Source organism: Semicossyphus pulcher, unplaced genomic scaffold (genome assembly GCF_022749685.1).
Source record: "Semicossyphus pulcher isolate SPU_LCO1_2020_fin unplaced genomic scaffold, fSemPul1.0.p SCAF_9, whole genome shotgun sequence".
Taxonomy (NCBI): Eukaryota; Metazoa; Chordata; class Actinopteri; order Labriformes; family Labridae; genus Semicossyphus; species Semicossyphus pulcher.
In genome coordinates this window covers 2,561,443-2,586,454 of record NW_027211770.1, presented here as the reverse complement: position 1 = coordinate 2,586,454, position 25,012 = coordinate 2,561,443, and the positions used below count along the sequence as shown (strand labels likewise).

The window sequence follows — 25,012 nt, the reverse complement described above, 5'->3', positions numbered from 1 at the left end:
CTGGCCGGCCCACCCAGGAATAGTCCATTTCTGGGAAACACTGTTGTGGATGTTACAGACGTCATCGTTGACAATCATGTCATGTGTGTTAATCCCGGTAGTGAGGGTATTGCAAAATCCAGGTTGTGGCAGACTGTGACACTGCTGACGTATTGAAACCAGTAAACCACCCACCCCTAGTGCAAAGTCATTAGTAGTTAATGAATTTAGAAATTAAATGTATTACTTGTCCTTTTCTTTGCCTCCACCGAAGGTTGGGTGCAACAAAACCCCTCCCATCTTCAGTTCATATTCAACAATCTTGTCCAACTCCTGCAAAGCAACAGCATTGTACTAATAAAAGCTCAAGAAAAGAAAATTAATTAATTAAATTTGGATTTATACACAATTCAGGTAAATCATTCAGAAATTTGAATGTTAACCACATCCATTGGGAAACCTTCTAGGTGTTATGATAGTAACTGTTACCTCTTTGATCCAGTGCCTGTACTCATTGACTCCAAAGGTCTTCTTTAGGTACAGACCGTAGATGTAGCCTGAGATTCCCTTCAGCACCCACTCATCAGCCCTACACATGTAACAACATATCATGTCACTGAAGTACAAGAGGACAAGTTGAAAATCATTACAATATAACATTTCAGTCATCAGGGGGAAGTTTCATTCACTTCATGTTTACGGTACAGATTAAATCTTTTGACGTAATTAATGTAGATTGTTCCTTTTCAAATAAAGAAATTCAAATTAAAGTAATTTAGAATAAATATTTGGAAATTAACCACAGCTTAACTCCATGATTTTTAAGTGAACTTGCTTCAGCCAAGCAATCATTCAGATTTTCCAGAGACTCTCTTTAGCATGCTGTTTATAACTAAGAAATGAGATGCTTCTCAACAAACAGCTCACAGTAATTTTCCCTTCTCATTGTCTCATCTCTTTCTCCAGTTGTGTGGTGTGGATACATAGTCAGATAAATGGAGTTACCAGAGATTAATGATAAAATCCCTGATGGTTTGAGTTTTCACTGCTGTTGCCCACACTGTGTTGAGCTTTTTGAAAAAGGACATCATTTTTAAAGGATTCAAGGCCACACTTGTGTTGCTTCATCTCTCTGTTACAGTAAGTTCTACCCTCTGTGTATTTCGATGAAGGACTTGGCATGGCAACTCTCATAAATCTATCAGCCTGGATTTATTAGCCTGTTAAAACAGAGACACAATACGCCAATTCAACCTCGGTGGTTCCACCGCTTGATGCTGAGTTGAATCCAGTCAGGCTTATGTGGTATAGATGATTTCATCCATGTGTTTGCTATGATCAACATTATGGAGTGAAGCATTTCCCTGTAACAATTTGATCAATTTTTCGCCCTGATACTCGGCCTATGAATCATACTTTGATTATTAATTAGAACTGAGCAACTCTGAAGCTCTGGGTTTCTTTTATTTCATGCTCTCATCCTCCCAGATGTAAGAAAACATTTCTATGAGCTTAAAAAAATGCAAAAAGTCCCAAAAAAGGACATATTAGACAAGAAGACCTTCAGGCATGTTCAAGTCAAGTCTATCTTCATATCAGAAGTCATTCATTAAGAAAACTTCTACTAGACAGAGAGGAGGTGGTGGTAAACACAGTAAGCCAAGGTCTAGTTTTTTACAGTTCATAACAAATTGACCTCTTTGTCAGCACAGTTTCAAAGATTTGGAAAACAGTATTCGTCTGATGGGCCACTGAGCACGACCTGTTTTCAATTACAGACCCAGTTAACCCCCACTCTGATTAATTGATAGCAGGCAGCGCCATGCTTTGCCAAAATCAAAGACTTTCCTGTGTTCTCTTCTCACACAACACCAGCCAGCTCAACAGCATAAGCAAACCAAGGCCGCACATCTGATGTGTGTTTAGAGGTCAGTGAGGAGAGGAGAGCAGTGGAGGAGGATGAAGGATGACAAAGCCAAGCATTTCTCCAGCAGAACTAGAAAAGTGTTGAAGGGTCATCCTGGTATTTTTCAAAACCGGGGGCTTGTTTTTACACGTTTTTGTTTCATCAACACAAAGGTACAAAAGGTCAAAATTGCTCCTGTAGATTATTTGAGCTGTAAGGCCGCAAAACCGGGTGTTATGGCTGCAACACATTCCCTCCAATCAAAGAATGTCCACTAAAACTTCTTGTTTTTGTCACTGCAGGATCAGATTCTTGATTGAAGTGTCTAATGACATGAAAGAAATGATGCCAATAGAGATACATTTTTGTGTTTAAGAGGAAGATGCTTGTTTTTTAAACAAGAGCCCTTACATCACTCTCTTCAAACCCATCAAACTCCACTGACAAAAGCAGTAATTTTACCTGGCTGAACACAGTACTTGCTGGTCTGCCACACCTTTAATCGATTATTACTTTCGCAATATTGTGTGTTAAACAGTTCTGTTGGATCCGATCTAACAATTTAAAACACAAAGACAACACCACAACACAAAAACTAGAAAGTGTTCTAGAATGTAAAATTGCTTTAAAAAAAATGTTGTTAATGTAGTCTGGTGGCTTTGAAGAGAGTGATGTAAAGGCCCTTTCTGGTTAAAAAAAAGGATTCTCTGTGTGGATCCTTTCGCTAATGTTGTCAAACACATAATCTCTTTCAGTCTTTCAGTGGCAAAAACGAGCACTTTTAGTATGTACTTTGATCAGGCACATTCGCCTGCAGGGATTTTGTTGCAGACATTACAGCCCTTCTCATGGATGCCGGATGAAGAGACCTACTGGAACAATTCCAAAACTTTTCCTGAGTCATTTATACCCTAAAATATGTGCAAATTTGTCCTTTGTAATAGGCTATCAAAATACCAGCGTTCCTACTGATGGGCCTCTCTACACAAGTAAGCCCCCTTGAATTATTCCCTCAGTCTCTCATACAACCTGACCGCACTGGCCAAGATGCCAGGCAGTAACACAGTGATCCATCATGTCTTTTAGGCCCGTGCTGGCCTGATTTTGTACTTCAAGAGCTGACAAAACAGCTTAGCTCTGCAGTATATCTCTAATCACCTTCCCTATATGAAAAGGGCTAAATGTTACCACACTCCTCAATAACACCAGAATGCAATGCAGACAATTGCTGGGCTCTATCTTTAGCGGTTTGTACTTCATGTGAGTCCAAACAATAATGGCAGGACTTTCTCATTACATACAAATCTGACCTCTGAGGTTTATCAAAGTCTCAGTATGGATGAACAAGTTCATACAATGCAGCATCTGATCACATCTAAATGCAGAAGTATTTATTCCCATTTGACATCCACATGGTCAAAGGTGGCCTGCTGTCATAGAGAGGGCTAACACATGATGAATGGAGAAATCGGCACACTCTTTAAGGCAGCCCCTCTTTGAAAGTAACAGTGTTACAGTCAGTTGCACTCATGAAAAGAAACCGAAGTAATGGTGTGAAGAATGAAAAAAGAGGGCTTTGACAGAGAAGTTCAACAACTCCACAGACCAATCACTGTATTCTGTGTGATTGATTGATATATTGTCTGTTGATCAAGTCTGTTGACTTCATGTTGCAGCTTTGTTTTTAATTAGTCATGATTATACTAAATTTGATTCCGGGCAGGTGCAGACAAATGCACCAGCATAGTGCATAGGTACTTTTACACTGGAACTCGCCAATGAGCCATCACTTTCTACAGGTGTGGTTTATACTTCATGTGAAGAGGTAAAAACTCCAACCACACTTGTAGGAAAGACCACAGCTTTATTGTTTACTGTAAGTACAAATGTTGTAGAAGTTTTGACCTCTTCAGACCTTTTCCCTACTATGTACTAGGGATGGGGACGAATACTCGAGTACTCGTTGTTGATATCATTATTCAAGTAACGTTACACTACTCGCACACCTGTGCATGCGTTGTTTTCAGCTAAAATAGTTTAATTCAGTTACATGCACCATGTCAGCCGTGACCAGCAAAAGTGATGTCTGGAAGTACTTATGTGTGCTGTTAAACTTGTATATCATAGAAATACTAGTTTGATGCTTAACCACATGAGCTTAAAGCACAAGGAGAAGCCAGAGGAGACAGACAGTCAGACAGTCTCGCATCACATCATTTGCTAGCCCTGTTAGCACACGCCATTGTGATGATAACAGAGTGGAGAAGATTAGCTTGCTAATAACAGACATGGTGACTGGAGATATGCTCCCATTAATTGTTGTGGAAGGAGAAGGCTTCCGTGAGGTGATGGCGTTTGTTGAGCCAGAGGGCAAGCCACCATCACGCTGGATAACAGCTCCGAGAGTGGAAAACATGTGAGTTAGGTGTTAAGCAACACAGAACAGAAGTCCATACAGTCCGCTACCGCTGTGACGTTTGACAATGGATTGTTACAATAACTTTAACTGAAGGGGCTGTTAATGTTAAGGTTGTTCAATGCATTTGAAATTGCACTTGCTTTCTATTGTTGGCAATGTATTTACATTGATGTAAAACTGTCAGGAAATATTCTCTTACAGGCATACAGACTACTATTTCCGGGGTGGGAGGTCCGTGATTCTACCGCTGTAGTATAATGGCCTATGTCAAGAGTGTGACATAGGCAATTTTACAAGCTTTTCAAGATGGTGGCTGCTTCAAGTAGAACGAAAATCTACCTAGCCACTGAAGTTATTTCCATGATTCAGAGGTCGCCCCCTATTGGTAAGTGATGAGGTTTACTATAATATAGGCTAGGCTATAAATATTGCACAGTTATTTAGACTTATTCAGTCTTTTTAGTCAGCATTTTAGTCAGCAAAATAACTAAGTACATGAAGCTAGCATTTAGCAAAGAGTTGAAAGGCTCCAGAATCTGTGGCTGTTACAAGTGATGTAAGTGTTAACTCTTTCCTGTCTTTTCAAACAATATTTCATCTACAGTTTTTGTCTCATTTTTTCCATGTTACATGATCTAATTAAGAGAGATTTGAATATACTGTATCGTAATCTAACAGCTAGAAATTATGTGTATAACTATAACTATTACAAAGGACCACATCGCTGATATCGGCATACATGTGCAGTTCTGTTACGCAATGTAAACAATCCACGTGCCTATATAGTAATTAGATTACTATTGAATATTGAAATCAATGGAAATGCCCATCCCTACTATGTACACCTTGGAAGTAGGTGAGGTTGGACTTCCTGTCTCAGATTTTACAGCCTTGCTGTGTGGAGTCTTACCATGACATCCTGGAGATGAAACAGCCAAAGAACTGCTGAGCCAAGGCCTGGGCCAGACAGCGGCGTGTCTGTGGGGTCTGGTCTATAATCATGGCGCTGTGGAGCAGGTTGGTACTGAAAGAAAATATACATGTTTTCACAAATTAACCATTCCTACCATTAACAATGAAATTAACATCCTCTCAACCCAGGTCATCTAATACAGAAGACTTGTCACAGCGTCTCATACATAGGAACAAGGTTGAATGTTTTCTTCTTTTCGAACCAAGTTTTACGTAAAAGGATGTGTTTTGTAAGGTTTAAGCAAAAAATCACAACACAGTTAAGTTTAGGAAATACGTGGGGGTTACACTGAAATTTGGTTTCACCAGACACTCGAAGTCCAGTCTCCTGGGTTGTTCGACAGATCTATCGCTCCAACCACCACCCCTTGACGTCTTGATCCTCTGTCCTGCTACGTGGTTAAGAGCAGTATTTCTGAGTGTCTTATACTGAAACTAATCTGTATATATTGGAGTAAGTCGAAAGCGAGGTGCAGCTAATGAAGATGCTTAAGGATACATGGTGTATCTTTATGAGACGCTGGGGGGTGTGAGCATCTGTATTTCAGGAATTGGGAATGAATACAGGCTGAAAATACAGAGGGTCAGTCACACTCTCTTCCTCATGCTTACCTGAAGATGCTCATAGAAGCATAGGTGGACACCTGTACATAGGCCTCATCCACAAACACAGTCTTGAAGCAGGCGTAAGGGTAGCGGCATGTCAAGATCTCCTCATAGAACTCAAAAATCTCATGTAGGTAAGACATGGAGTGTTTGAGCAGCGGCAGCAGCTGTGGCAGGCAGAAGTGGGTCACCTGTGAAGAGACCAGACAAAGTACAATGTTATTATTTATTCAACATATATTACAATTTAGAAAGAAGCTGAGGGCGCTCAACAAACTGAACACTGAGTGTGAAAATGACAAGTGCATCTGTCAGATCAAGCAACGACAGTTGCTGCACTGTAATCTGCTTTGCATCAGGGGGTTGGATAGGGCCATAAAAGTTCAAAGTTTCTTTGTATTTCTTTACTGCATTTAATACAATTATACATTACATGTGAGGGTTGATCACCTCAAAGTCAAAATATAACGTTGTTTGCTAGATTTATTGAGGTTATGTAACAATGGCTATTTTGTGCTGTTTTAGCATTTTAACTAGTACCATTTATAGTAGAGGAAACATGAATTTTAATACTGGCACATTGTAGAGACATCTAGTGGTTGTTAGTAGAAAATACAAGGATGGGCAAAATATTTCTACATAACAGACATGTAGTAGATAACAATTCGGTTGATATGTTTTTATCAGATTAAATAGTTTGCTAACACACAGCACTGAGATCATGTTTTACAGATAGCTTGTAGCGTTTAGTTACGATCCTGTTAAATATTGTTATAGTTGGAACCTTTCTTTTTTACTACATGCATTTGTGACTGATTAGTCATTAGTCATTACTATCAGGTCTCTTTGATCATCTGAAGGTTGCTATATGTTGTTTTGAATAGTGAATCATACAAACTGCTGAATTGTTCATGCATCAGTCACGGCATCAGTGAAATGCATCTCACTATTATACTCGTTTCATGTCCTACAAAAGTATTTCCCCTAGAACTTTTAATAGTCCCCAAAATTTAAGTTATTTTTCTTTTCTTTTTCAACCTACAGTAACTTTTCAACTTAATATAACCCAAATAAACAAGCCCAAGAAATAGGCTTACCACCCTCTGTTACATTATTCCCTTTTTGGACAGTTTACAAGACCTGATCTATTCAAGCATTCTGATAAGACAAAAACAAAACAGGACAATAAAACAGAAGATTTAAGGCAGAAAGGCAGAAAGTTCGTGTTGCCTTTGATGTGATGTATTTCCAAATGATATGACTGCCAAAACCAGGCCCACTGAATCAACCGCTGGTTTGGGTTTTGTAGTGATCGCAGAAATGTCATGGGATTGCGATCCGTATAAACAAGAAGGGGGGCCCCTGAGTCAACATACACATCAAAATGTTGGAGGGCCCAAATTAAGGCTTTCTCTATCACTTCACCTCAGTCTTAAGCAGGTTTATCAGTGGAGCAATAACAGAAGAAAAATTTGCACAAAAACTGCGATAATAACCAGCGATGCCAAGGAAGCGCATCAATTCTTTTTTTGAAGAGGGGTTTGGATACGTTTTAATGGCTTCAACCTTTGCATCTACAGGACGCACCTCACCTTGTCCCACAACATTTCCCAGATATGTAACGGTGGCTCTAGCAAACACATTTAGCTAGATTGATGGTTAAACATGCCCTAACAAGCCTCTCAAACAGCGCTTTTATTCTACTGAGGTGCTCTTCCCATGTGTCACTATAGATGACCACATCATCTAAATAAACTGCACAACCCTGTAACCCAGAAACAACCTTGTTCATGAGTCTCTGGAACGTTGCAGGTGCATTCCGCAACCCGAATGGCATAACAGTGTAACTGTACAAACCAGATGGAGTTATGAATGAGCAAATCTCTTGTGCCTTTTTGGAAAGGGGAACTTGCCAATACCCCTTTAAGAGATCAAACTTATTCACATATTTTGCCGCTCTGACTTGATCTACACAATCCTCCATTCTAGGAAGTGGATAAGAGTCTGGTTTGGTAACTGCATTAATCTTATGGAAATCTGTGCATGGCCTATAAGACTCATCTGACTTTTTAAACCAGCAAACAGGGTGAAGCCCAAGCAGAGGAAGATGGCTCGGCCAGTCCATTATCGAGCATATATGAAACCTCAGATTCTAATACTTCTCGTTTTTCAGGCAACAACCGATAAAACCGTTTAATAGGTGAGGTCTCACCAATATCATTGTCATGCTCAATCAGGCACGTGCGAGATGGAGTATCGGAAAACAGGGATGGATAGCTTTCAATTATGTTAATCAACTGCTCGCGTTGAGACTCACCCAAATGACCCAACAACACACGCATATTACTCAAAGACTCTGAGTTTTTAAGGCGAGGTTGCAACACTCCATTACACATTACAACTTCCTCCTCCTCTAAAGCGGCCTCTCCCAGCCACAGATTCAAGTCAACACCAGCAAGAAGTATCAGGTTACCACTTGCTACTGGCTCAGTTGTATCAGAGACAGGGACATTATATGGTTTCAGTAGATTTACGTGGCAGATTTTAGTTGCCTTCCTTTTATTAGGCATCGAAACCAAATAGTTGAGCTCCGAAACTTGACGTAAGATAGTGCAAGGACCAAAAAACTTTGCTTGAAAAGGCGATTCAACCACTGGTAACAGCACTAAGACCTGATCACCAGGGACATATACGTGTTGTTTAAACTTCCGATCATATAGTTTTTTCATTCTTGTCCGAGCCACTCCCAAGTTTTCTTTAGCCAGTTCACCAGCTTTATATAGCCTCTGTTTGAAACTGTTAACATAGACTAACAAATTTTGTTCAGGAATTGGTGACTTCCACTTGTCCTTTACAATGGCAAGAGGTCCACGCACTGTGTGCCCAAACACAAGGTCATTGGGACTAAAACCAGTGCTCTCTTGTACAACCTCTCTAGCGGCTAATAAAAGCCATGGAAGTCCCTCCTCCCAGTCAGCCTTTAGCTCAGTACAATAAGCACGAATCAATTACTTCAAGTGCTGATGAAATCGTTCTAGTGCACCTTGACTCTGAGGATGATAGACTGAGGATTTCTGATGTTTGATGTGGAGCTATTTAAGGACCTACTCAAACAACCGAGATGTGAAGTTGGAACCCTGGTCACTCCAAACACAGAAATGAACTGACTAAGAGCCCTAACAACAGCTCTGGCAGAGAATGCTCGCAAAGGATATGCAGCTGGATATCTAGTCGACTGACACATAACTGTTAGCAAGTACGTACATCCTGACTTTGAACGAGGGACTGGACCAACACAGTCAATTATGTGCTGATCAAATGGCTGATTTGTGGCTGGAATTGGCTGCAACGGTGCAGGTGTAATGGTTTGATTTGGTTTTCCTGTAGCTTGGCAAATATGACGGGTCTTAATGTAGGTGGAAATATCCTTTTTTAAGCATGGCCAAAAGAAATGCCTCAGAATGCGATCATAGGTTTTCCTAACTCCCATATGACCAGCTGTACTATCGTGCGCAGTCTTAATTACTGACTGTCTATACTTAACAGGCAAAACCAGCTGCTCCACAAACCCACGAGCCAACTTTTCCCCATCAGTGCACCAGCTACGTCATTGCCTAAAATGACATCCACTCCATCAACAGGCAATTCTGGACGCACCCCTACCTCCACATTGCCCTGTACTAAATTAGAGTACAAAAACATCTGATGCACAGGAACAAAAATTGTTGTCAAACCCATTCCCCTAACAGTAACACAACTCCCTGTGTCTGTCAGTGGAGAAAAAGGCAAAACTGACTCTCATACAAAAGTATTCAAGGCACCAGAGTCTCACAGTATTTTAACAGGAATTTTCTCATCACTGTCAACTAAAAATACAAACCCCTCAGAAATGAATGGTGCATATCCCTCCTCTATCTCTGCTGCACCTTAAGTTTTGGTTTGCATCTGAAAAGGAGACACCAATCTACTTTGTGTACAGGCAATTGGCATAGTCAACACAGTAGGCTTAACTTGTGACACATTGAATTCTCGCTTTGTCTTCAAAGAAGGACATTCCTTTTTCCAATGTCCTTTTTGTTGACAGTAATTGCAAACATCATTTTTCAAATAAGAATCTTGCCTTGAGCAGACTGGATTCAAACCTGACTTAAACCTGTCAACCGTATCCTTTGGACTAACGTCACTCGGTTTCTGATCACCAAAAATACGTTTATGGGTCAATACATATTCATCTGCAAGGACAGCAGCATCATTTGGAGTTTTTGCTTTGCGTTCATTAATGTATGTTGCAATATAGTTAGGCACTGATTGCTGAAATTGTTCAAGAACAACTAGATCTAGAAGAACTAGAATGTACCAACATTGGATGCAGAACACCACCGACCAAACTGCAAAATCAAGTCTCTTGCAAATTCCACGTGTTTGCTTGTCAGACTTTCTCGAGTTTCTAAAGCGTTGCCTGTAAGCCTCTGGAACCAACTCATAGGCCTTTAGAACCGCTGCTTTAACCTTAGCAAAATCTTTACAGTATTCATTTGATAGAGCTGTGTATGCCTCTTGGGCTTTTCCAGTGAAAACACACTATTACATTAAGGTGCGGTCCTGATCAGGCCAGTTTCTCAAATCTGCCAACCTTTCAAACATACAAAGAAATGTATCTGGATCTTTATCATTAAATTTAGGTGGCAGCTTCAAATTACCAGCAATGTCAAATTGAGGAGCAGAGGGTGTGACAACTGCAGACTGCTCAATCAATTCATTAACTGACGTTTTACCCTCCTTTATCAGGTCAAGTTTAAACTACTCTGTTTTTTGTTTCATTAGCTCTACTTCCAATACCCTCTGTTGAATTAACTTTTCATGCATTTGCATCATCAACAGCTCTTTCTGTTGCTCAAATGTTAAGTTTGTCACTGAAGACAAAGACACACTAGTAGATTGTTTACCAAAATCCTTTCTTCCATCAAATTTGCTTTCAGAATGCTCTTCACAGTTTCCTTTAAACGATTTGCCCCAATTTCGATGTTATAGTGGTCAGCAATCTTCAACAACTGTTCTTTTGTTCACTGTTCCAACAGTGTTTCAGAAGGATCCTAAATAAAACAATCTACCACAGAAGCCGTGATACACTAAACCCAAAAATACCAATCTTGAGGTTTACAAAAGTGATTTAATCCAAAACTAACCAATCAAAGAAGGCCAAACACACTGAAGTCTCTCCTCCCTAAATTATCTAAATGAAAAACTCAACCCTAGTCTTCGTGCAGTTACTGGCGAGTGGTTGTTATTCACAGGAAACCAGCGGGACTGGACAGCACCTGCTATGCAGCCACCACCAGGACCCCACAGACGTGATCCCGAGCATTTTTGCCCTGCCCACTTTCACCGCCACTTTAAACCAACAACCTGCAACAAGCTCTCTAGTAGAACTTGTTGCTTGATCTACCAGGAAAGACTCCAGTTAAAACAAAGCCAAACAACTGGGCGTCACCTTTCAAAGCAAATTATTAACCTCAAAAACACCAGTGGTAAGACTAAGGGACTAGCCTAAAGCTCTCCATAAACCAGCATGTGTGATGCTCTCCCAAAATAAAGTATCTTACACAAGTTAACCAAGACAAACAAAAAACGGCATTTAACTTAACAATTTAACCAAAATACCAAAAAACCTTTTTGGCCCCCACTTGTCACAGCCCGGCTCAAGGGAGGGACAAGAAGGAGAGGACCACACATTACTTTAAACTTAAAGATTTATTTAACCAAAAGATAAGTCGAACACTACAAATGTCAAACGTGTTTATCAGTAATATCAGTAATATCCAGTGTGTTGAATGAGTGTGAATGTAATATTAGAAACCAAGGAAACTAAATCAGAAAACAGTCTAACCCAAACCACAAACCAATGCCCAGGAAGAGAGAGCGAGACTGGCTGAATCCAGCAGCTTATATAGCTGAGGAGCAGCAGACACAGGTGCAATGATTAGCACGTCCTGGTTCTCTCCTAACAAAGGAAAAGACAGCCCCACACAGGAAGCCAAGAGGGCTGTCACAATCAGCAGTTTTTCAATGCATTTCATTCCCAAAAAAGTTTTATCACAGGCATCAAAAACAGCCAGAAAACTATGCTTTTCTAAAGAAAATATTAAATATTCTGTTTTTTATTCACAGCACCATCAAGAAAAGAAGAATATTTTAAATGTGATCAATCTGGTGAAAATGTGCAAATATTTCAACCATGAGCAGTCTTACTTGTGATTACAGAAAAAGGTGCAAAAGAGAACATATTTAAGTGCACTCTGCTCTTATTTGCTGGTGCCAGATTCTTGGCATCTTTTCTTGGCTGCAGGTTCCTTCATGTTTGGGGTCGGGTTCTGAGCTGTGGACACTCTTAGGATGGAGTGAATGTGTGCATCAGTTGTTTACACAGGTATGTGCTTCCAAACATGCATTCGAGCAGCTTGTAGGCAGAGATTGGGGCATCGTTTTGGAGTTCTATCAGCTCTATTTGGATGTTTACAGGTGCTGTTTCCACGTCAACTACAAACGGATTACTGAGCAGTTCAAAGTTACATTTCTGAGCAAAGTTGGCAAATCTCCGAGTGAACTCAGCCGGGTCCGCTCACTTTAAAAGCAAAATGAGCAGTTGGGAACACAGCGGTGGAGACCTGGTTTGTCGTTGCCTGGCAACATGAAAAGTGACCCAAGTGCCCTTGCTGCATCTGAGACTCCCACAGGCGCAGCTTGGCTTGTTAAGAGCTCACTGCATCATACATGTCGGTGATCACACGGTCCTGTTCCTGAAGCTCGAGGTTTAGTGCAGTGAGATGCTTTGTTACGTTGCACATATATGCCAACTCACACAGCTGGTGCTCACAGGTCTGAATTGTTGTGCACACTGTTGCAGTGCATTCTGGGATTTGTAGTATCACCAGTGTGCGTGCTGTATACCGGCAGGCCAGTTTTGATAGACATATGATATTATCTTGTGGGCCCGCAGCCTTGAGTTTGAGACCCCTGCTTTAAAGCATGGTATTATGGTTTCTTTACAAACAACCCAAAACACATAAAATCATTTGTCAAACTACAAACCTACCTCATGCATGTAGGGATCTACAAGGATTTCAAAGGGCCCCACAGCCAGGGAGATGTTGGGGGCTGCAGTCGGGATGGGGAGGACGTAGTGGAAAGTCTTTTTCCTCATGTCATGGGTGTAGATGGTCTCCACCAGATCGCCACAAGACACAGCCACCATGGAAGCATCCACGGTGAACTCCAGTTTCCACGTACACAGCTCTGAGTAGGAGTCCACACAGGGGAACCAGAATCTGGAGGAGGAGACGCTGGTGAGCTTTGAACACACACAGAAATGAATGCACGGACTACTGCCTTCATGGGCTTTAATGGCACACTGTGATAGCTAGCTTTAAGTGTCTGCAAATGAGGATACGAATTTGTTCAGAGAATAAAGAAATTGAAAAGGAGAGGAAACAAGTAAACTGTTTTTTTGAGAGACTTTTAAGTTTGGCTTCATTTTTTGGAATTCTTAGCTACTTTTCTGTCATATTCTCTGTTGTCTTTTGTGTCTGGATTAATGCTTGTTCATGACTTTTTTTTTTTTTTTACACTAAGTGACATGTAACACTAAGTGTTACAGTGACCAAAAACAAACAAGACTAATCAATAGGTTTTCAGAGTAGAAGTTGTTTGTGCAACTTTGAAGAGGATTATTATTATTAAACTGGGATCTATCTTTTTTTTTTTAATGGCTGCAATGTAATCTTTTAGGTCAAAGGTGTTTATTTAAGGATCCCTATAGAAATAGAAGTAAAAGTATAATCCTTTTTAACCCAAAAAGGCATTTACAACGCTCTCTTCAAAGCCACCAAAAAACAGGATATTTGGCTTGCAGAACACAGGGGCTGCTGGTCTACTGATGCCTGGACCAGTTCGTCACACAAATACATACAAACTAACAGGTAGGGGTTATGACAAAATAGCAACTACCATTTTCTGTGATGTAGAGTTATTGTTTTTGACAATGAAGTCAGGTAGCTCTTAAGAGTAGGGATGGGCATTTGAAAAAAATCAGATATCCAGTTAACCTCGCAAAAAAAAAACTAAAATTGTAGCACACTCATAATGTAGTCTGGAGCTGACCAACCACGGGGGCAAAGGGTGCAGCCACCCCAACCATAGGGCCCTATCATACACCCGTCTCAAAGCGACGTGGTGCACAGTGGCGCTCTCTCTCTGCTATTTAAAGGGCACATTAGTAAGTGTGGCATACATTGCCTAGTTCACAATGCGCAAGTCTCTGTTTGTTACTCACACAGGGACGCACAGAAGTGCTCTTCCTTATACAGAAATAACAGTGTATTTGGCTGACAGTGGAAGTTGTTTACAGGACAGAGGGCTGAGCGACGGCAAGCTTTTGTTTCCCTTGTCTCCTCACACCATGATACTGCTTTCAGTGTGGTGCCAATCTGGTGATGACAGAAGACGAGGACATGGTCAGCGCTGCCTACGCCTGCTTCACCTCAGGAAGATTCCTGCTCGAGCCCCGCATAGGCCAAAAACAGCCAGAGACCAACACCAAGCACTCCATCATGCACGCTCATTCTGAAGAATGCAGCCTCTCAAATAAACGCAGAAACAGACACACTCACACACACAGAATGAGAGGTAAATTTATTATAAACCCCAAACATAACTACCTTTGGCACTGACAAACGTGCCCACGGATATTAATACACTGTCCGGTGTCTGTTAGGCACGCACTGGAGAATTCAGCCATGTGAACTTGTCCGATCCTGATGGCGTGTCTGGAGATTTAAATAATTAAGTTACGCTGCTGTGCCAGGCATGTTTTGTTTTTCTTCCTACTGTTTACATATTTTAAAGGACATTGGTATACACAGTTAATGAACAATATGTGATTGATATAACTAATGAATAATATTTAATGAACTATGCAAAAAAATAATCCATAGCTATAGACAAATACCCATGTCATTTAGAATAATTGAAAATTCGAATATCCATGCCCATCCCTACTAAAGAGTGCAACGTTACAGCTGTTGGTTTTTGAAACAAAACAAAAACAAGCTCTTTTAGAGGACATACTTTGATCCAGCACATTTGCCCTGAGAGATTACATCACAGCTGTAACATCCAGTCATGTGGCTGCCATTTGAAATTTACTGGACAAACTCCAAAGCTTTTTTCGTACAATTTACTCTTTTTAACCAGAAAAAGTGTTAAAATTACTGGACTGTTAACTCCCCTTAAACAGGGAACTACGCTCACCTAAAATTCATTTTAAGTACTCCTTTCAGTTAAATACATCATTACGCCACGTCTGGCAACTGCTGTTGAATTAGGGGAAGAGGGATATTCCTGTTTAAAGGAACCCCAGAAATCTTATCAAGTGAAGCTTAATGGCATGAAAAGGAAATTGACAAATGCAGTCCAAAAGCATTGTTTATGAATGTGTAAGTAGAAGAAAGTGTTTCTAAGCTTAATCCAAAAGGACAGAAGAAAGTGTTGTGATTTGACTCAACTACTGTGCATCAGGATAAGTCTATGTTTCTGAACCTGGTGGAGTTCTGGTATCCAAAGGAGAACACATGAGCTCCTCTCTCCGCCATGCTGCCTTCTACATCAGGAACAACAAAGTGGAGACCTCCTTTTGGCTGGTCCAGGGAAAACTCGATGTACACCTTCAAGACTTTTAAGTCTGGAGACACAAAACATAGGTGTATCAATTATGATCTGGCAGTTCTATCTCTACCCATTATCTAAGAGGAGATCAATTTCAATTATTCTTAGGCAACTGGGTAATACAGCGCATGTGACCATAGCAATCCAACTTATCCGAAAAGGACTTTCGATCATCAAATTCTATCTTTTTGTATTTTAATGGTCCAAATGAGCGATAATTTTAGGGGCTGTCTTACCATCTCCTTGTTTCCAGAGTTCAGAGGGAACTTTGATGACCAGCTCTCCATGTCCAGCATCTGGGTCCACAGCACTCACTGCTGCTGTGTAGGCACTGGAGAAATAGTTGAGGTTCCTCCTACGTAGACAAATACAAAACATCATGTTCTCAGTGTACAGTTCATCTTAAAGAAGACAAGAAAAGAAAAAAACAAAATCTCTTCAGTATCAATAAAATCTCTTTCTGTACTTACTAAATAAAAGATAAGGGTTTATTTACCATCACAAATAAAATATATCATGTAATTGATGTAATGTAATTTAGGGTCTTGTGTACATACTAATACGCATCTAAAAAGTTTTAATCGAAACTCGAGATATCTTTCTTTATTAACTTCCCCAACGCTGGGGTTGAATTGGGCGTGGTTATGTTAGGGTATTTATTACGTAATAAATTTCCTTGAACCAATCGTGAAATAATCAACTGCAGTTGCCCCGCCCTCACAGGTGCAACAACACTTCTTGGCTGGCAATCAATCTACCTGTCTGAGTCTGAGCTAACTCGCGCCCACATACGCTGAATGTCTCTGCACATACCTGTTGCAATTAGCTACCTAACGATCACCTTTTTCCCCATCATGCCTGTGTGTGCTGTCCCCGGGTGCACATCCACCATTGGAGATGACAACGTGTCATTCATTTATTTTCAAACTGCGGTGGGCTTGGAGAAGCAACAGTGTTTCTGCTACATACATTTAGTGGCGGCGGCCACAGAATTGTTGCCGTCGCTGCTTCAGATTTCTTTAACGCGTCCTGAAGTTGCAATGAAACGACTCCGTTGAGATTTCCTCTACAAATCAACAATCGTCCATCCTCTCCTCGTGGAAGAAGAGCACTGAAACAGTGACAGGAGTCACAGGACATCAAACACTTGCAAAGTCTTGGCAACCAAATAAACAACATCGGGACCAGTTTACGACTAACGGTAAAAGAGGGTCTGCTCTGCATCGCTGACTTCGGACGCTCTCTGTCCACACACAATCATATGCCATTCTATTACGCAATGTAAACAATCCACGTGCCTAAATCAGCTGTGCAGTCATTATCAAACTTTCAGCTCCCTGGTGATCTCCCTCCAGCAAGCCATACAATATGAGGATGAGGAGATATTGTGCATCTAACTCCCTACTGTAAATGCACTGATTGTCGCTGTTTATAAAAGTTATAAAAAGGTGCAAATATAATTTGGTAATGATCGATCATTTTGATCTCTACCTCATAAATAACATCCCTCGTGCACACGTGGCTCACGTGCTGTGAAAGCCGAATTGCGAGAGAAAATACTTAACTTTTTGACTTAATTAAACATACTGCTGATGAAGACAGTCAACAAAGCAGACAGACAGAAGGGGGGGCAAGCAGCTGTGCAGAGAGCAGAGGTGCAGGTGTGTTGGGGGACTGGAGCAAAGCAAAGTGATCAGATTAAAGTAGTTTATGAATTAAAACTTAATCAGGTGAAGAAAATAGTACAATTAAAGTGTGGATGTAGGTAATAACCACCTAGAGAGAGGGTAATCCAGACTGAGAAAGTCTACATGTGCTTCTCACAGAAATCACTGATATATGAGATAATTGAAATCAATTGATTACATAGCCTGTAATTAATTAGATTCATTTTTTTAAATCACCTGACAGCAATAGTTTTGATATGATGTGCATATGCGCACATACCTGGGTGGTACAACAAACCCTCTAACCCGCTGCTGAAAGAACGCTGACATGCGGACCCCAGCAGGTGTCAATCAGCACGGGATCTGCCACGCCTACACAGTCCTGAGAAATGGTCTGAACAGAAGACTAGAAAACAAGGTTTTCTACTGCTTCTGAAAATTTATTTTTACTCAGATGCTTGTGGATACTTTATGATAAACTCAACTCTGACATCATATATGCATTTTTGCTATTTGAAGTCGAGTTTCCAGGGCCTTGAAAGCTGATGTGGTAAGCAGGATATTTTGAGTATTATTGAAAGCAGATATCAGAAATGTAAGGAAACAAACGTTATGTAGAACTGCATGTTGGTAAACATCCTGAAAAATAAACTAATAAACCATCATACAGATAAAATAATCAGAAGGCTATGTTGTTTTTCCCTGATGGCTTACACATCTATAGTGTGAAAATGTAGTTTGTATTGCTTAAAGCTAATGTTTCCAGTCAGATTATCTTTTGTAAACTGTAAATTTGGTTGATAAAACGCCTGAATAATAGAAGACTAGTAACGATGTTACTAATTATTCACTACTTTTTCAAAATATTGTTTAAAATCAATTTGCTTGATGGCGTCGTCTGCATTTTGTTGTTTGTGGTTGATAAGGCAGAAATACGAAGGCAGCTATTCTGGTGCCTTAAAATCTACATTTGTCAATGTTTTAATCAATATATTCAAGTTTATGTATTCAGTCTTTCACTTTACAAAAAAGTAATGTTTCATAGTGAGTAGTAGACGTTAATGGTGTTAATTTCACTGGTCAAATGCGACAAAGAAGATTTAATTGGTAGAATAACAATAATAAGCTTATTGCACACACTATGAGTCATCATTTATAAATCCAGATTACACTTGAATGTGCATCCAAGACGAGTGCAGTGAAGTGATATACTCACTGCTTGGACTCATGGTGGCACACCTCCAGTGTGGGGTCATTGTAAATAAATGGGGCTTCGAGTTCATTGACTCGGACCCTGTAGATGCGACACTGTTTACTGTTGAGCTTGATCCTGTTCAGGTTGACCACTGTGGGGAAAATGGTTAGCTCAACGTAGCCCTAAGGGATGAAAAAGAGAGCAGGCTGGTGAAAATACACTCAGATTTTCATCAATATTATCTCATTTTCAAGCTATAATCTGCAGATCCTGATAAGGTGCCGATAATATTGTGCATCCCTACATATAATATCTGGCGAGTGCAATCAGTGCTACAAGTTTAATTAATAAATTACTCAGTTATTTGTAATGGAGAAACCATTTCTCCCTGATTAAATGAGTATGTAAATTTGAATACTTTGACCAGGGAATCATTTCTTACAGCTATAATATTACAAGAGATGGAGTATAGGGCTGAACGGTTTAAAACAATATACCTAGTTGCAATTATTTTGACTTACACTGCAATTTCGATATGATTTGTGATATTAAATGTTATGATCATTTTTACATCATTATTCTCATTTTCAATGAAAAAAAAATTCTAATGATTATGGTGTGATTTTTTAGGCGATCGGTACCAAACAAAGACATTAGATACTTATGTCTGTTTATGATGTGTAGGCCAGAACATCTCTGCAGCAAAACTTTAAAATGATAATGGTATTTTGACACACATTTCACCTTTAATCAATCTCGGATCCCATCAGCAATAGTCTGAGACGATATAGCCTCTGGGGACACCAGTGAACATGGCGGACGGTAAGCGATAATCGACTTCCCGTCAAGACTTCCTTTTCTGCATGCTGCATTGTTACAGAGAGAGAAACTGTTTTCCTGTGATTTAATTGTTATTACTGGGTCTTAGATTTGCCGAAATTTCAACATCATAATGCAGTTTTTTAAGAAGTAAAAATTCAAGCTCTGGTCTGTCCTCCAGAGGAGAAGAAAATTTTTAAAATGTTTGTTTCTGAACGGAGTGTCCGATCGATCTGATGCATTCGAGGAAGTCGGGGAAAAAAACGGCTTTCGTGACACAGCGTCAAGGAAATTCATCTCAAGTTAAATTTTAGATCTAGAACAGATTGTTAGCTAAACTTACATGCAGATGTTTGTTTATAGAGATTAATAAGAAGCTAAATCGTCGTCAGACAACCCTGATGGGAGCCGGGATGTCGTTACGGCGGATAACTGCGGATACGTTATTGGTCAATATTACTTGGACTACAAGTGTAGTTCAAACAGAACACTTGCCTTCCCGGAAATCCACTTCCCTGCCTACAGATTCTACATTTCTGTGTAGAATCTGTAAATAGAGATGAACCTTTAATAAATTTTGCGCCTCTTGCGATTTGAAAGTCGCAATAAGCTATATTGTGATTTCAATACATTTTCGATTAATTGTTCAGCCCTAATGCAGTAGCCTAACTGGATGTGAACTTTGTTTCATACTTACTATAGCAGAACGACAGAACAAATAAGCCCAGATAAACTTAATTATTTAGTTTGCTGTGGAACTGATATCATGCCTACTCTTACTCTTGTGACCCACTGGCATAACATAACATAATTCAGTGCTTTTTAAAATGTACACATTCACTGGCCAATATAAGAAAAGTACTTCAGCTTAGGTTGTGTACAAAATGGCATATTTATTTGTCTGTAATATTTTCTTTCAAATAAATGTGTCGGAAATTCGCCAGGTTTCTTAGGTAATCATCGAGTATTTAGGCATACTTAAAACATTGTTTTATTGGCTGAAAATATCAGTAGAAAACTGACACTGCCATTCTCAAGCCATAATCTGTAGATACCTACAACGTGCCGATAATAATAATAACTGCTTTACTCACAATGACAGATTTCCTCTGGAAGTTGATGTTGTTGATGCACACCACCTGGTGGGTCGTAAATACAAGACAAAAAAAGAATGTCAAAATGTGATGCAACTTAATCTGTACTGTGAACTGAAATAAATTATTACTTAATCTGGCATTCTAAACAAGTGATACTCATTGTAAGCTAAAGGTAACTTAAGTGCATGAACATGACTGCAAACATGATGAAGATAATAAAAATAAAATTGTACAAAAATACTTATAATTTAAATGGGCGCGGGCTCTCGAATCCTTTATCCTTCTTCCGGTTCATCCTTGTTTCTTGTTGTACTGCCTTGACAGAAGTTTCAACATGCCACAACACTGCTCGGTGATGGTTTCCTCTCAACTGCTAACGTTACATTACTAGCTCAAGTTTAGTTAGTGAGACTGGCAAAAGAAAAAGAATGTGCAGCAACCCTTACGTTATATGTAACGGTTAATGTTTAGAAAGTGTCGTTGTCAATGAATCCACCAGCATAGTACTAATGCTGTATGTACTAATCTTCCGGAGACTGCTTAAACTTACGGTGCTTTATTGCAGCCACAGAGAACATATCGAAAATGTAAGTCGAGCATGACGGTATATTACGTAAGAGTACAGTCCCAAACAACGATTGCTAGAGTCGGCGTGCAGCAAAAGATCCGAATATATCCCTAATGTCCGGCTGCTCACAGCATTGTGACTGCCGCTCCACCATGTTCAGCCATTTTGTTTGTAACCTTTAACCTCCCGCGTAAAAATTTGAATTTTTTTTTATATTTAGATGTTATCAACACAATTTGATAAAACTTACATATAACGGGCGACATACCAACGTTTTCGAAATACATGCAATGAGTCTAATGTATTACATGATAAATATAAACAGTTGACATTTAAGCTGCGCCATAAGTGGGCGTACACTATCCGCCTCGCCTGTGTCTACCGGAAACAACGCGAGCTGGCTTTAAAGCTTCTGAAAAGGAATTTCAGAATAAGAGTAATGTTCCGGTAAACGTCATAATAAATGTATTCAGCCACTCAGTTACTCTGCCTGCATATCAATAAAAAAGATTAATGAAAACTAAAAACGAAATGAGCACATATTAAGGGCAGAATAAAGCAATATCACATGCAAGGGAGTGATGTTTTACTGAATATCATGACGACTGTGATTTGGTCGTAGACAGGAGGCCTGGGGTCCGTTTCACAAAGCAGGTTCAACAAACTCTGAGTCTAACCCTGAACTCTGAGTTGATCTACTCTGAGATAGGAAACTCTGAGTTTTCGGTTCCAGAACAGCTGATCAGAGTTAGTTCAATCAACTCTGAGTAGGTTCAGCCAGAGTTAAGTGCGTGCACGCTGACTGTAAAAAGCCAGCATTAATGGAGCCCCGACACCACGATTCACCATGGCAACGGTACACAAAAAGAGGTCCTCCTACGTCACACCAGTGGAGCTCGAAATCCTCACGCGGACGTTCAGCGAATACGAGCATGATTTTAGAAAAATAAAGTAACACGGCTGCAGCTGCAAAAGAGAGAGAAGCGGCGTGGGAAGAAACTGCTGCTCGAGTAAATTTGCAAGTTTGAACTGGTCTATTTATTTAATACTTAATCACGACCGGAAGCTAAAATTTACATTAATTTAGGAGCAATCCAGCGGGAGAAAAAAACATACATGGAAGCACTTCAATCATATTTTAAATATTAAACTAATGAAATATCATTCAGTGGCTGTTTTAATGTGCATTAGCTTTATCCCTAACATGATGCTGACTTCACATACATTATAATTCATGTTGATTAAACTGAATGTGTTAGTTTAAAAAAAAAAAAAATCGATAACTCACGACGTCTTATTTGAGTGCTCTCGGCAGTGGTGGTGGAAAATCTAAAAAATGATGACTTTGACACAGATTTGTCTATTGATTTTTTTTTAATCATAATTATAAAATACTTTTGCAAAGCGGTCATAGCAGCACAGAGACGCGACGTTTCTTCTTTTAATTCGGTAACCGCTCAAACACACGCGTGAGACGGGCTGAATGAATGAGGAAGTCGAATGAGGGTTTTACATTCTAGAGGGAGGAGACAGAGCGAAACTCTGAGTTTCCTGAAGAAAACCTGCTCGCGACCAGGTTAGGTTCATAGAGTCTGTTACTACGGTAACTGACCGAGAGCTTAAATTACCTCCCTTTATGAAACGGAAAACTCAGTTTCCTTCATTTCTGATAGCTTTGCTAAAGTAACCGCTGCTAATTGTAGCTTCCGTTAGCCGTACAACTGCAGTGTTTTATGATTATTCTGTCCGCTACTGAACTTGATGCTTCCTTATGACGGCACCAGTAGCACGCCTGCCCAGACACATTAATACCCTCTAGACAGCGAGAGTGCAGCTTTTTAAGCAACCAGATTCATAGCTGCAATGCGATCAATGAAATTTCAATGACTGATTTCCAGGAAATAAAAAATATAATTACATTGGGTTTATCGCTGTTTTTCTAATATGAACTGATTATTGCACCAACCTCTAAAATGTTATGCTATCAGCCCACTGAACTGTTTTTTTCTTAAATAGTGAAATTCATTCACCCACCACTCCACTAGCTGAATAAAAATTAAGTCAAGCCTTTGTTAGCATCAGAAACAGTCCTGTAGAGAAGTGCACTGGAATTTTTGATGAAAATGTGATTTTACTGGGGTAATGAGTTCATCTTCTGATGTGGTTGTGTGATAAGGTCAAAAGCTCCGAACAAGTAAGTTAATGGACCTTGAGTGAAGATTGTTTTGTCAACAGGAAAGACGCTCAATAGGCTTATTCTCAAAAATAACAATTCAGCATTTTCAAAAGTGTTACAAAGATATTGATTTTTTTACTTGTGTGCCTTTCATGATATGTAATTAATTCAGAAATATTTATTTATCTCAACTATCTGTATACGGCTGTATTTCAGAAGTATTGAGTATCTGACAGACATTTTTCAAAACAGTACAATTAAAATAAATGAACCGTATTACATTCTTTCTTCTATGTTCACAATTCAGTAAGCTATATCACTGGCTCCTGTTTACCAAACCCAAACAAACACACAACAGCGACATGAAAGATAAGACAAGCAAATACTGTCACAACACTGCCACCATGTGGACACAAACTCAATGTGAGCGGTCAAATATTTGATGAAACTGAGTGTTTGTTTTTGTCCCATCAGAGAAGTGTTGCTGCAACAAGTTGCCAGACCAATACAATTCATCAAATGAGGGGCCAGGAACTTTTCAGCGAGATACAATTAAAGAACTGTTTAACATCTAACCAGTAGAATGTACTTATTTTTCGGCTAATCATAAATGAGATGCCGGAGTTTCATTAGTAGGCATTATAAAAGTCATAACGAAAGTCGAAAGTAGACAATAACGCCGAGGACTCTGTCCACTTGCCGCCTCGAAACTTCTGTACTCTGTACACTGTCGGTGTATCTGAGCAGTGGCTCGTCATTGCGTGCGTAAAAACATCCAGCTGCTGATACAGATTTATCGAATCTGCTTTTAAACGTCAAAATGCTAAACGCTAAAATGCATTAAGCCGATGTGCTCTTCGTTACATTCCGTAGGCTAGGCTATATATTATTATAATATATAATATTTCTCGACAAAATGAAAAAGGGACATATCATGTTGCCTAAATGTGATCTGATCCCGGATCAATTAAACAACAGTTGTAATTGGGCTACTTTTCAATTAAACAACAGTTGTAATTGGGCTACTTTTCAATTTGCTAGAATTGCTCGTCCTGTTTTAATTTCACCAGGTCTGTCTACAGAATAAATAAATAATGCAAACATTATCACTTCTGTCTTATTTGTGTCTCAGCCGTACTCACAGTACTGTCCAACTTCTATCTGTGGACATGTTGTGGACCCATATTTGTTCTGTAGTTGTCTGTATCCCAAGAGAGCAAGCACTAACTGTTTTACTGGAGGCATCTCACTTGGTTTTCCGACTTGACAATACCTCTTTTCCACCAACGTTGTACTGGAACGCGGTCAACTCGGGTGTGACGTCATTCCCAGTTCCGATTTACGAGGTAAATGGAACGCACCGTTATGATGTAAAAATACGTCCCTGCGAATTCCGGTTAGATCAAAGCGTTCGAAATTATGACGACATAAAACGGCAAAGGAAAACAGGGAAGCAGAACTTTCTAGATTATGTCACATAAAGAATATATATCTAGAGAGAAGGCTTAGTCAGAAGGACCCTAGAGGAATTACACAGGTAAGTACCATTATCATTGGATTTTACTTATCAAATGTGTGATAACCCCAACAATGGCCCAAAAAAGTTGCAAAGTTTTGGGGGATTTTGGTGTAGGACTGGGTCATGTTGTGCCTTGTGGAAAAAATAATTACAAAGTAGACAAGTTTCTGGGGAAGGGGAGTTATGGGGTAGTTGCCAGATGCATTAATTTAGATACTCAGAAGAGAACAGCCCTGAAGATTTTGCATAAGAACTTGGGCCAGTACAGTATAAAAGAAGTCAAAATGCTTGAAAAGCTCAAGGAGCTTGACAAAGTAAAAAATGTGGTCAGGTTTATTGAGCACTTTGAACACAAAGGGTACATTTGTA

The 25,012-nt window shown here is 39.7% G+C and overlaps 1 protein-coding gene across 1 annotated transcript in view; it reads right to left on the bottom strand.

Moving 5' to 3' along the window:
* taf2 (TAF2 RNA polymerase II, TATA box binding protein (TBP)-associated factor) overlaps positions 1–21,214 on the bottom strand; it is a 50,751-nt gene extending 29,537 nt beyond the window's left edge. Inside the window, exons 1-10 of the mRNA XM_069655625.1 lie at positions 21,199–21,214; positions 20,378–20,484; positions 18,486–18,646; positions 15,839–15,957; positions 15,477–15,618; positions 12,976–13,207; positions 5,889–6,073; positions 5,215–5,328; positions 469–568; positions 227–312 (exon numbers count right to left, since the gene is read on the bottom strand). Coding sequence (XP_069511726.1) covers positions 227–312; positions 469–568; positions 5,215–5,328; positions 5,889–6,073; positions 12,976–13,207; positions 15,477–15,618; positions 15,839–15,957; positions 18,486–18,646; positions 20,378–20,484; positions 21,199–21,214 — 1,262 coding nt within the window. The remainder of the gene's footprint in view (positions 1–226; positions 313–468; positions 569–5,214; positions 5,329–5,888; positions 6,074–12,975; positions 13,208–15,476; positions 15,619–15,838; positions 15,958–18,485; positions 18,647–20,377; positions 20,485–21,198) is intronic.
* Between the last annotated feature and the right edge of the window lie 3,798 nt (positions 21,215–25,012).